Source organism: Barbus barbus (assembly GCF_936440315.1).
Source record: "Barbus barbus genome assembly, chromosome: 44".
In the NCBI taxonomy this organism is placed as follows: domain Eukaryota; kingdom Metazoa; phylum Chordata; class Actinopteri; order Cypriniformes; family Cyprinidae; genus Barbus; species Barbus barbus.
Window position 1 is genome coordinate 18419298 of NC_136722.1, and position 13409 is coordinate 18432706.

A 13409-nucleotide genomic window follows, 5' to 3' on the forward strand; every position below is an offset into this window, starting at 1 on the left:
ATTTGTCTTTTTCAAAGGAATGTTTAGGGTTCAATACAAGTTTAGCTCCGTTTCCTAAGAAAATTATTTCCATCCCCTGGTTTGTAAAAACAAGCAATAATTGTATTTACAGTTACAATGGACATGCACAAAATAAATTCTAAAATATACACTAACATTAAAAAGTTTGGGATCAGAAAGATTTTTATTTTTAATTTTGTGAAATATTATTGCAATTTAAAATAACAGTTTCTATTTTAATATACTTTGAAATAGAATTTATTCCTGTAGAGCAAAGCTGAATTTTCATCAGCCATTGCTCCAGTCTTCAGTGTCACATGATCCTTCAGAAATCATTCTAATATGCTGATTTATATCATTGTTGAAAACAGTTGTGTTGCTTCATATTTTTTTGGAACCTGTGATTCTTTTTCAGGATTCTTTTATTAAACAAAATAAAAAAGGACAGCATTTATTCAAAATAGAAATATTGTGTTATAATCTAGACTATCGTTCAAAAGTTTGGGGTCAGTAAATTTGTTTCTTTCTTTTTTTTGAAAGTAATGAATACTTTTATTCAGCAAGGATGTGTTAAATGGGTAAAAAGTGATAGTAAAGACTTTTATTGTTAGAAAAGATTTCTATTTTATATTAATGCTGTTTTTATTCATCAAAGTCTCCTGAAAAAAAGTATAACTGCAAAAAATATTAAGCAGCACAACTGTTTCCAATATTGATAATAAATCAGCATATTAGAATGATTTCTGAAGGATCATGTGACACTGAAGACTGGAGTAATGACTGAGGAAAATTCAGCTTTGCATCACAGAAATAAATTATATTTTTAAGTATATTATAAAACAAACTTTTATTTTAATTTGCAATAATATTTCACAAAATGACAGGGTTTTTTTTCTGTATTTTTAATAAATAAATACAGCCCTGATGAGCATAAGAGACTATTAAAAAACATGAAAAATCTTACTGATCCCAAATTTTTGAACCGCAGTGTACATTATTTTTAATTAATTGAAATAAACTTTATTAATTTATTTTTATATTTATGGAGAACCTTTACTTAAGTGCTTTACAGAAAAAACACAAATATAGTATAATAATATAAACAGTTCTATTTTATTCTCTGAATTTGTTTTTACTAAGAAATAAGAAAAGAAAATGCATAAAATATCTTATTTTAGTTTGCACTTATTCAGTTTTTTTTCTTTTTTAAAATATCTTCCAACTAGACTCTGAGCATGCAAAATTTCTTTTTACAAGACTTAATCGTGTATACTTTATATACATGAGGTTTTAATCACTAATCTTGGCTGTTTAAAGTTACATGCAATTTTCACCACTTGTAAATGAAATAAAACGTATTTTTTCCCAGAAGAATGAATATTGCTTTCACAAAAGTTCAAGTTCACTCAATTATGAGTCAGTTGCTGTAATGATGACAGTAATTAAAAGTGAGCAACAGTTCAAAACGTGGCCACAGATGCACAGATTTCTTTCAGTTGTTCGGATATGTAACAATTCAATAGTGCTGTTACAGTTCATCATTGGAGTATTTTATATTTCCCTGTCATTTAGTTGCATCAGTGAAACACTGATGGCCGAAACGCTCTGCAGGCAGACGAGCCGCACAAGTATTGAACTGCTTCCTTGAAAAATCTTGGTTTTGTGCTGCGTTCACACGAGTGTGTGTTTTTATGCTGTGCTGTGTTTCCTGTAGAGTAAAGTGTGTGCTCAGCTCCTGTCTCGCTTGACTGATGTGTTGTTCTCCCAGTGTGTCTTATTTGTCAGGGTGGGCAGGTTTTTTTTGTGTGTGGTGGTAACGTTGTGTTTTCTTCTGTCTCTTCCCACTGGGTGAAGTGTGTATTCAGGGCATCAGTCCATCTTGATTCCCCCGTCCGAGCTGGAGGTGAACCCCGCTCTGTGGCTGCTGGCTGTCAGTCAGTTTCGGGTCAGAGACACGTTCTGTTCGTACTCCGTCATGGAGCTCTGCACCAAGGGGTTGGGCCTGCAGACAGAATCCCTCAAGGTACCAGATTCTCTCTAAAGTGTCAATCATTCGCTTCCTTTCCTTCCTTTCAGAGAAGCTCTGAAGCCATTTTTGGTTAGATTTCATGTTATATTTGCGGCAGTGACAGAAGGTGATTGTTGGTGGTCTTGCGTGTGTGAGTGTTCTGTGTTCAGGAGGTGTGGCTGTGTGTAATTAACGTCTGTTCTGAGTTAGTGAAGGAAAGGCCGTCCATGCCTCCTGGCGAGCCTGTCTTGTAAAATCTTGTTTTATTTACTCTGATTTAGTCATTGAGATTGCCATAGTTACTAACTGCAGTCTGGAGCCGAGCACAGTTTATTAACATTACAACGATCAATGAGGAGGAAAAATTTGACATTTTTTGGTATAATGAAGTAGAACTGTGAAAATGTTTTCTTTTACCCAGACTTTGTCTTTTCAGCTCCTTCAGCTCTTCTTTAAAAGGAGCTTAAAGTAAAACATTATAATGAATATTATGTATAAACTGACCCTATTTACTTTTAGTGCATGTTATTCTAAGGAAAATTATTATTATTTATTATAAATTATATTATATTATATTTTTTCTGATTGATTATAGTTAGGATTATAATGATATCATATATTTTGTAATTATTATAATAATAACACAGCCTTAACAACTTCAGCTAATAAGAAAGAATCATTGAAATGTTTAAAGATATTAATATAAAAATATATTTGAAGTTATTTAAATATATTAATATTTATATTTACATATGTTAAACAATATATTACTATATATTAATTATAATAATAAATAAATCATTAAAATACAATATAATATATTTATAAATATTTATAATAATAAATAAATCATTAAAATACAATGTAATATATTTATAAATAATATGTAAATAATACTTTTCACTGAATTATTAGCTGATATCAACAACACATATTTTACTGTATTATTATTGATAAAAAATAATAATTATTAAAGCTGCTGTATTTATGTTTTATGTTTTAAAAATGCTATTATATAATTGTTTAATTTTTTAATGGCACTCAAATGTTTTAGTTACACTTGACAAAATTTAAAGGTTGGTGACTTATTTGCCCTCTCTCTGTCTTTCTCTGTCCTGTCCCTAAGTCCCGTGGACTTGACCTGTCCCGCGTGAGGACGTGTGTGGTTGTCGCTGAGGAGAGGCCCAGGATAGCCCTCACCCAGTCCTTCTCCAAGCTCTTTAAAGACCTGGGCCTGCACCCGCGAGCCGTCAGCACTTCCTTCGGATGTAGAGTGAACCTGGCTATCTGCCTGCAGGTTAGTGAGTGTGTCAGCAGTTAATCTAGTGCTGACCAGAAAACAAGAGGCAGAGATTGGGCCGTAATCCCAATCCCAGCGTTGCTTTAGCAAACCAACTGCAGCCGGGATTAGTGTTCAGACTTTGCGAGAGGATTTCACTGTGCCTTTAGTTTGTGTTCCAAGTGAGAGTAGTGCAGCATTATTGGATATCCTGAGGTTGTCGAGGTAAAATCAGGTCACCGCTGAAGTAAACTTATAAGTAGAACACATGTCAAAAATAGTACTTGTCAACTGATATGGGGTTTTCCAAAGCTGCTGCTGAATAGAGTGGCCAGTTGATGATATAATGCTGGTATATTATTTATATGCTCATTCAGTATTGCTATTTTTAATCAAATAAATGCAGCCTTGGTGAGCAAAAACATTAAAAACCCCTACTGACCCCAAATGTTTAAATAGTACTGTGTAAAATATAATACACATGCCCAATTTCATGCCCATTCATTTATTTATTTATTTGGTAAGTATCTATGCATTAATGTACAATCAGATCATGAAATAAACCTTCTAACACAAGACTCTGATGTGAACTCTGGGAGAGTTCGTTTCAGAATAAGAGCAGTTATAACTTCCACCCACCTGCTTTCATGAAGAATTTTTGTTACCAGGCAAAAAGCACCACACCACTCAGTTATACTACAGATGTTTCTATGGTTACATACTAGAGATAAGAATTATTTTACACCTAGGAGTCTAATGACCATTAAATCATAAAATACTCTGAACAAGCTCACAGGCAAAAATGAGAAGCTTCGAGTTCAACTAAAGTCAAAATTAATGAAATCTTACAATATTATTATGTAATATATAATTACAATAGTCAACATTTGAAATGGATCAAAACCTTTCATCAAAGTCGTCCTAAAACCTAAAACCAAAATGCGTTCTTGTCTTAGGACAACTTTGATTCACTTTTTTGATCCACTTCAAATGTTGACAACTGTATAATCTAATTATAATGTAAATATAAAATCACAATTTACCGGTATTGATCGTGATCGTGTATGTATGTATATTGTATATAAAACTGTAAATATTATATTTACATATAAGACTGTGTGGGTCGAGAAAAATAATATAGATCAATAATATCTTCACTTCTTATTATTTTGACACTCTGCATGTTGTTTTTTGTTCTTTTGTCCCACATGGCTCTCACTTCCTCCTTTTGTATTTCATATTTATTCCTTTTCTTTGTCACATCCATAAATCTTCACCCCATATTCCTCTTTCCTCACTCTCTCCCTGTCTCTCATCTGCTCACTGGCTGTTGTAGCCCCACAGGCTCGGGAAGCTTGCGGATCAGGTAGGGAAGTCCAAACGCTCCCCGCTCGATCTGGCGCTGGGTGTGGAATGGGGTCCGACTTTAGCTTTTTTACCCCTCAGCTGCTCGGCTCTTGATCCTTGCGGTGTGTGGCTTTTGCTAATGTAGTGGAAGTGATCGGCTGGATCCGTCCCAATCAGTGTGACTAATTTATCAGACTAATGGCTGACCTAATGAGCTGCTTTCCTGGACTCAGTTTTGAACAGGAAAGATGCCCTCGGTTTGATCTTACCTCAGAGCAGTGAGATCCAACCCTCCCCGTGTGAGATTGCCGCTCACTTGGACTTATGCTGGGGTTAAGAGTTGCTTGTTACTCTGCAGCTGCAGTCATTAGTAGTGTTCCTGTAGCGTAGAGCTCTATAATCACGGACATTAGGTGGAATAGTGCTTCCCCCTCCCTCGTCCGCCACATTGTTTTGCCGTGACATCACAAACACAAGGGGCTTTGTTCGGAACATGAAATATCACAGACTCCAGCAGCACTATGTGAGTCAGTGATCTGAAATGCGTCTCTAAGGACCGTGTCTTGTCGACAGAGGCGATTGTTTTGCTTCAGACACAGGGAGACCTCTGCTGGCCTGTTTCTGTTTGTGAACTACATATAAAAGAGTGCTGGAGGAATGACTTGTTTTTGTTGGACAAAACCTGAAAACAAGCATTTTTTTTTTTTTTATCACTTCAGGTTTCATTGTCCCAAAGTCAATGGTTAAAAGACCTGAAATTAAGTCTGAGGCTTACACAAGCCCAAGATATTTTCACATTTTATTCTGACATAAAATACATAAAAAATAGCAGCTTTTTAAAACTTTTGACTTGTCTTGAAAAAGGCAGTTGCTAAGAAGGGGCTAAATGGGACTATGAAGATTGTCTGGGATATTAAAGGGATAGTTCACTCAAAAATGAAAATTCTGTCATTAATTACTCACCCTCGTGTTATTCCAAACCCATAAGACCTTCGTTCACCTTCGGAATATAAATTAAGATATTTTTGATGAAATCCGAGAGTTTTCTGACCCTCCATAGACAGCAACGCAACTACCACTCTCAGGGCCCAGAAAGGTAGTAAAGACATCGATAAAATAGTCCTTGTGATATCAGTGGTTCAACCTTAATTTTCTGAAGCTACGAGAATACTTTTTGTGCACAAAGAAAACCAAAATAACGTCTTTATTCAACAATTTCTTCTCTTTCGTGTCAGTTTTCAACACGCATTCATGAGAGTACCACGACACATGCGTGTGCCGACACAGGAACGAGCATTCTGACGTAGAACCCGGATGTGCTGCGCCTTGTTTACAAGCAGAGGAAGACACATGCTGTAAATAAAACAGTCTTCGTAAACATGTCCGAAGATTTTGACAGAGAGGGTGACTTGCATTTTTTTTGCACATTACTGATTTGAACCAGAATATACAGATGATGAGAGACTTGGAGGTTCTATGTTAGAACGCTGTGTCAGCAGCATCACGCATGCGTTATGATACTCTTGTGAACGCACGTTGAAGACGGAGGAGATGAAATTGTTGAATATGTGGGTTTTTTTTTTTTTCGCACCTTTGCACACTTTTCGTAGCTTCATAAAATTACAGTTGAACCACTGTCACATGGACTATTTTAATGATGTTCTTACTACCTTTCTGGACTTTAAACTTGTCAGTTGTGTTGCTGTCTATGGAGGGTCAGAAAGCTCTCGGATTTCATTTCAATCTTAATTTGTGTTCCGAAGATGAATACGAGTTTGAAATGACATGAGGATGAGTAATTAATGACAGAATGTTAATTTTTGGGTGAACTAGCCCTTGAAACGTCTTCACACCAAGAAAGAGATATACCAAATAGGTGAAATTGCACTCTTTCAAACTATTCTAATTCAGCATTTAAGGGAAAATGTTTAAATAAAGACTGAAAGAGAAGCTTAATAGTTGTGATGTTGAAGTCAGGCGACCATTGTGTAGTTTGTTTATAGCCTACATTTAGCTTTTTACTTCTGGTGAATGTTTTTAGGCTTTAAAATTCATAAGTCGTGTTCATTTGTGAAGATTATCATGATGAGCAAAACATGTAAGAATCAAACGTTTGTTGGTCACAGAGCTTATTTTCTGCAATAATCTAAAATCCATTGGAAAAGTCCTATTGGGGTTTTGTCAAGGGACCAGGGTGATACGTCTGTGTTCATACGTCATCACTGCAGCACTCTATTCTAGATATTTTTCTTTCTGATGGAGTTGGGGCGTCGAAGTGCCTCATAATGAACAGTCATTGCAAGTGCAGTAATGATCAGTCATGAAAAATAATTGCGTTCATTTGATCAAAATGATGAGTGTTCATTTGTAGCTTGTACTCAAAAGCAGCAGTTGTTTGTATTCTGTCTGTTCATTTCTCAGTTGTATTGTTCCATAAAGGCCATTTCACATGACTCACGTCGACGGTCCTCAAATGCAGCAAACTCTAAGGAGCGATGTGCAGTTCAGACGATGTAACGTGACGTGCTCAGACAGTTGGTCTTGTTTGCTGCTGACCTTGCTAAGTGTCGACAATGATTACTGGACAGTTCACCCGACATAAGGAAAATCCAAATGGAAGAGAGACTGATCCTGTATATCAAGCTGTATGATATATCAATTTATGCAATTTTATTGACATTCTGAAAGCAATTTATGACCGAAAAAGACATGCATATAGCTGGTTTTGTTTGCTATAGGGATGAACCAGTATTAAAATTCTTATAATAATTATAATTTGATCAATACTAATTTGTTTAAAATAATAAAAAAAACACAAAAAAACTAAAATCTCACATTGCACATTGACTGACACATTTTATGGGTAAAGAAATAAAATAAGTTTGTTTTGTTGAAAAAAATCATATAAACACATAGGCGGCAAGGGGGGCCTTTTAACACACAGTCAACACAAAAGGCCCCCAGTATTGATATAAATACTTCAGTTAAACTAATGTTTTTACTCAATACAACCACTGCAACAAATATTTGACCATATTCTGTTTTTTTTTTATAAAATTAATTTGATTTAATTCAATAAATAGGCTGTAAGTAAAATTAGATCATTTTAAAAATAAAGACAAATGTAATAAAAAAACAGATTCTAAAAGCTTCTTAGAGTTTTTGAAAGAGACCTCAGTAATTGAATATGGCTTTACAGAAACAATACATTCTATTTTATATGATTAATATTATTTTTAAATATGATGGTTTCATTATAAATTTGGTGATTATCTGTAGCTTAATAAATTATATTGACCAATTAAATTTGACCATGTCATGTCAGCAAATGAAAAAGTCAGATATTTATTATCATGTCAATAATTGTGCCTTTAGCCCCAGCAATGGGACATTTTTTACCCGAAAAAAAAAAAACCCTGTACTTTTACATATTCTTCAGTTAATTAAAAAAAACAGTTAATTTAATTACTTGATTTACAAAACTGAAAATTTGTCTCCAAATATATTTGGTAACTTTATAATTCTCACATTAAATATTAGATCAAGTCGTTGCTGTCAGACCAGCCAAATTTTCCAGGTGCATAGTGAACCATGGATGTTTAGAAGTGCTACGGTCAGTTATTATGCCATCTAGTGGTTCAGAAGAAAAACTTCTTACCCCTAGTCTATAATATAAAGGCAGAAATCCCCAAATTTGGCCGTCCATGACACTATCTGCTGCACTTTTCATGCGTAGGTCAAAGCAGTGTATTACGCTTGTGTTGAGAGGAGCATTGAAGCCCTGATGGGAGTCTGAGAGAGCCTTAAGGCAGACCAAAGTTTATAAAGCAGCCGGTAAACGCTCTGCCGTCCACCCAGTGGTGAAAGATCTGCAATACTGGGGTGCTTTCACCGCAAGCAAACATTCAGATCTTTGAAGGGTCTGTCAGCTTTCATCTCCAGCCGTCTTTTTCTCTGCTTCACAAACACCCACACATTTGTCATCCCGCCTTCATAAACTATTCCTATTTTTCGCTCTGCTCTCTAAAACGCCTCCGTTCAAGGCATCATTTATAACCGTGTGCCTTTCAGGGTGATGGTTTAAATTTGAGGTTGTTTATGTCTCTGTTTGCTGCTTGTCTCACCTTTTATTCCCCCTCAAACTCCTTTTTCACTTTTTTCAGTCTGTCATCTCTAGGCTCTGCTACTAACTAGTTAACAGCTGAAGTTGGTTGACTTAGAGGAAATTGACCAGTTCTTCCCCTCCCCCAGAGAAATCACTCATAGCTAGTTGATATAGTATATAGTATAGTTCTCTGTGCAGTATAAACTGTATTAGTGTGTATCCCCTGATTAATGGCTTCATGATATGCGTTTCAGGGGACATCAGGACCAGACCCGACTACCGTGTACGTGGACATGAGAGCTCTCCGACACGACAGGTGAGAGATTTAATGAAGAGAAATCAAAGACAATGGAAATGAGTCCAGTGGGCTGTGATTGGAATACTGGTCAACAATACAGGTTTTCCATTGAACAGTGTTGAAGGAGATATCTGGAGAGTAGTATGAATTATGTCTGATAAAATGATGCAATAAATAATATAATTTTTCATACAATAGCAAATTAAGTGTACTTTTTTGTCTTTATGTTGTGTAGCATAATGTAAAGCTGCCAGGCATTTCTTATTCATTTCTTATTATGTGTGTATTAAGCAAATAAACAAAATAATCAAATTAGAGAAAGTACCTTTCATTGTAAAGTATTTCATTCACTGAATTTCCCAAAAATTTGGAATTACCACATAATTATGAAGTAGAAACAATTTAGTTGTTGAAATTCCATTATTATATATTTACTCATTCATATTTATTTTGTTGAATTCATCTGTTACATTTAGCTTATGTGTTGAATTTCCATTAAATATACTTTGTGATGTTATATTTTTCAAACATTGTGAGAAATATTAAGTGTGATATTATAAAGGTAACATGTTTTTGTACTGAAGTATTTAAAATATTATCCTGAGAATATTTACTTCGTCAACAACATATCTTTTTAAACCCTAACCCTAATTAATGTTAATTATGTCAAGTTTTTTCAAGTAAAAGCTTTTCAGAAGTGTTTGTTGGTAGAATACAATAACCACAAATAAAGTTGTGATTTCTGACCTGCGATTGTAATTTGAAATTCAGTAAATCTGTTGTCACTTTAATATCTTAAGTTCATTTTTTAATTAAATAGATTAGAAGGCTTATCTTGTAAAATCTTTCAAACATTGTAAAAATATTTAATAAATTCTCAAAAGTTTTTCAAAAGAGAGTAGTTAAAAAAAAACTGGCACATGAAAATTGTTGTGATTGCTGTATATCTGCACATTTGTTTTGTTTTGTACTGTATGCATATGCATCTTTCTCTTGTGTTATTTTAGTCATGTTCACTCTGAAATCTAATTTTAGTTACTCAGGAGTGTTTCAAATTTGTTTTTGAAAATGTCATTAGTCGTGTCCACACTTGTTTCTCAGCTGATAATTGATCATTTGTCAGGAAAGCAACAGTCTGCTTGTTTTATTCCTCAGAGTGCGGCTGGTCGAGCGAGGCTCCCCACACAGTCTCCCGCTCATGGAGTCTGGAAAGGTACCTGCAGGGCGCTTTACAACAGTTTCAGTTCAACTCCATCTGGCTGTGTGTTTTGGAATTATTACATTACTGAATCTCAATTTCATCCTCCACCAGATTTTACCTGGAGTTCGAATCATCATCGCCAATCCTGAAACCAAGGGCCCACTGGGAGACTCCCATCTAGGGGAGGTGAGTTTGTATTACAGGATAAATATCAAGTCGAAATCATCTGTGGCTCTTTATGACTTCATGTGTTCCTGGTCTGTTTTGTGTCTCTAGATCTGGGTTCATTGTGTCCATAACGGCAGCGGTTACTTCACGGTGTACGGCGATGAGGCCCTGCAGTCTGATCACTTCAACTCACACTTGAGCTTCGGAGATACGCAGACCGTATGGGCACGTACCGGCTACCTGGGCTTCCTCCGCAGGACCGAACTCACAGATGCAAGTGGAGGTGATTATGCATCTTTAGTCTTGTTTATTTGGTTTTTAACTGCTGGTAGTCTTAAGAAGACTAACATCCTCTGGTGTTTTCAGAGCGGCATGACGCTCTGTATGTAGTGGGCGCTCTGGATGAAGCCATGGAGCTGAGAGGAATGAGGTATCACCCCATCGACATAGAGACCTCTGTGATACGCACCCACAAGAGCATCATGGAATGGTACAACCTTCTCACTTCCTAAGTACTATTTTTATTTTATTTTTTAAGGATGTATTGATATTAAAATTTGGCCATTTATTTATTTAGAGATTAAAATGTATACAGTTTATACTATTATGTATAAACAAAGTCTCTTTTTTTTATTCTATAGTCTTTGGTATAAATGAAAAATAAAACACTTAAAACTAAACTTAGTGAAATGTATTTTGATATTCAGAGTTGTATCATTTTATCTAAATAAATGAAAAAAAAACTTAACCGCATAAAATTAAAATTTGTCAAAATTATTATTTATTTGAAATGTATTATATTATTTATTTTGATACTATACTGTATATTATATATCTATACTATTTCATCTAAAATAAAAAATATTAAAACTTTTAAATGTTTATTTATGATTATTATAATGTATATTCATACTTTATCTAAATAAAACAAATAAAATCTGTCAAACTGATTTGATATTAAAATATATATTATCTATACTATTTTCTCTAAATACATTGTCTAAAAGATTTATTAAACAGTTAAATTATTTTGATATTAAATTGTATAACAATTATACTATTTTGTCTAAATGAAAAAAATTCAGTTTAATTTTGATTATTCAAATATGTACTGTTGATACTTTTTTGTTTATATAAACGGAAACTAATACACTTAGTATTATTCACTTAGTAAAATTTATACTATTTTGTCTAAATTAATAAAATAAAACAAAGTGAAATTAATGTATGCACTTTTTTACTATTTATACTATTATGTCTAAATAAATGAAATATAATTTATTTAAATTAAAATTAAATAAAATACTCCAATATAAATGAATAATTTTAAATTCTACAAGTGAAGTTTAAAAATGTATATTCATTTTTTAGATGGTTAAAGATTAAGACATTTAAATGTATTATTTTTTAAAGTAAAATGGAATGCATTTCATTTTTTAGATTGTTAAAGAGACTATTTAAAACATAAGACATTTAAATGTATTATATATTATTTTTTAATAAACTTTAATACATAAAACTTATCAGTTGTCACCATCAAGAATTATAAGGCATTATATCAGCGAAATCTCAATCAGCAGGAGTATTTTAAACATCACTTATGTTCCGATTAGTTAAGATATATTTTGTCCTCTCAAATGATTAGTTGACATTGAAGAGAATTTTTTTTTTTTTTTTTATCACTTTGTGGCCACTAATGAATGTTTGAAATGAACTGATCTGTTTGTTTCAGTGCGGTGTTTCCCTGGACCAACCTGCTGGTGGTGGTCGTGGAGCTGGAAGGTTCAGAACAGGAAGCTTTGGACCTGGTTCCTTTGGTGACCAACGCGGTCCTGGAGGAGCACTACCTGATCGTGGGCGTGGTGGTGGTGGTGGACATCGGCGTTATTCCCATCAACTCTCGCGGAGAGAAACAGAGGATGCACCTGCGAGACGGCTTTCTAGCCGATCAGCTGGACCCCATTTATGTGGCATATAACATGTAGCATGAGTGCACACGTGTGACCGGTTGGGTGATTTTCCGCAAATGGACTCTTACTGGGAGAAACTTTGAGAAGCGATAACGAAGCCAAACGGCAAAACATATTGGCAGAAGGATTCGGTCTCCTGAAGGGAAGACGAATCGCCTCTGCTTCTGCTTGTGTGCGCGCGTCGCTTTGTTTTCACATAAAGTGTTGCGGCATCATTCATTTTTATTCCGCCCTACACGAGCGAAGGGTGTTTTTAAATATCTGCATACTGTGGCGAAATGTGCGTTTTAGGTTCCCCGATTATTTGGAGTAACTTGTTGAAAGTAGACGTGATATCAGACACTCTAGACGCCATTCGTTCATTTAAAAAAAGGTACAACAACTTGTTACATTTGTACTACATTGCAGCCGTCTTTCAGCAACCTGCCGCTTTAGTTTTTCCATCTTTGTAAATGTTCTCGAACAGCAGGAAGCAAAAACGAAGAAAAAAAAAACTCCCCTGCTTTTTCGATTCCTCCATGTTTAATATCATTGTACAAAGCTGAAGGTGAACACAAAGTCGGTTGATATTGTGTAATTATGTACAGATAATAGTTCTTATTTATTTTGCTCTTTTTAGAATCGATGAGCGAAGACATTTGGAAATGTTTTCCTCATTAAATAATATTGCTGATATAAAACATTGTATCATCTTGAGTGAGTAGTATCACATCAAGTCTATGTATAAATATACATACAAATATATATAAAAAAGAAATATATATATATATATATAAAAAATAAGATCTACGAATCACCAATGAAACATTGTAATGCAGTACTTCCCAGTTGCATGGTGTCTGTTGTAGAGAGAATCAACGGGCTTTCGAGACGATGTCAAACCTGCAGTTTTGTGAATTACTAAATTAAATCGCTGCGTCCTTTCCGAGAGAAAACGACCCCTAAAAATGTGCCTGGAATTTAGTTTACATTTGCTTTTATGACTCAAATCCGCGCCGCAATTTACGTTCTTTTTATTTGCTTGGATTGAATT

The 13409-nt window shown here is 34.5% G+C and overlaps 1 protein-coding gene across 1 annotated transcript in view; it reads left to right on the forward strand.

Annotated features, from left to right (window-relative positions):
• The window catches only part of LOC306863028 (disco-interacting protein 2 homolog C), a 113718-nt gene extending 100668 nt beyond the window's left edge, over positions 1–13050 (forward strand). The window contains exons 30-37 of the mRNA XM_079406177.1: positions 1855–2023; positions 3135–3305; positions 8994–9055; positions 10193–10250; positions 10350–10424; positions 10515–10689; positions 10773–10896; positions 12139–13050. Coding sequence (XP_079262303.1) covers positions 1855–2023; positions 3135–3305; positions 8994–9055; positions 10193–10250; positions 10350–10424; positions 10515–10689; positions 10773–10896; positions 12139–12391 — 1087 coding nt within the window. The 3' untranslated portion in view covers positions 12392–13050. The remainder of the gene's footprint in view (positions 1–1854; positions 2024–3134; positions 3306–8993; positions 9056–10192; positions 10251–10349; positions 10425–10514; positions 10690–10772; positions 10897–12138) is intronic.
• Positions 13051–13409: the final 359 nt, after the last annotated feature.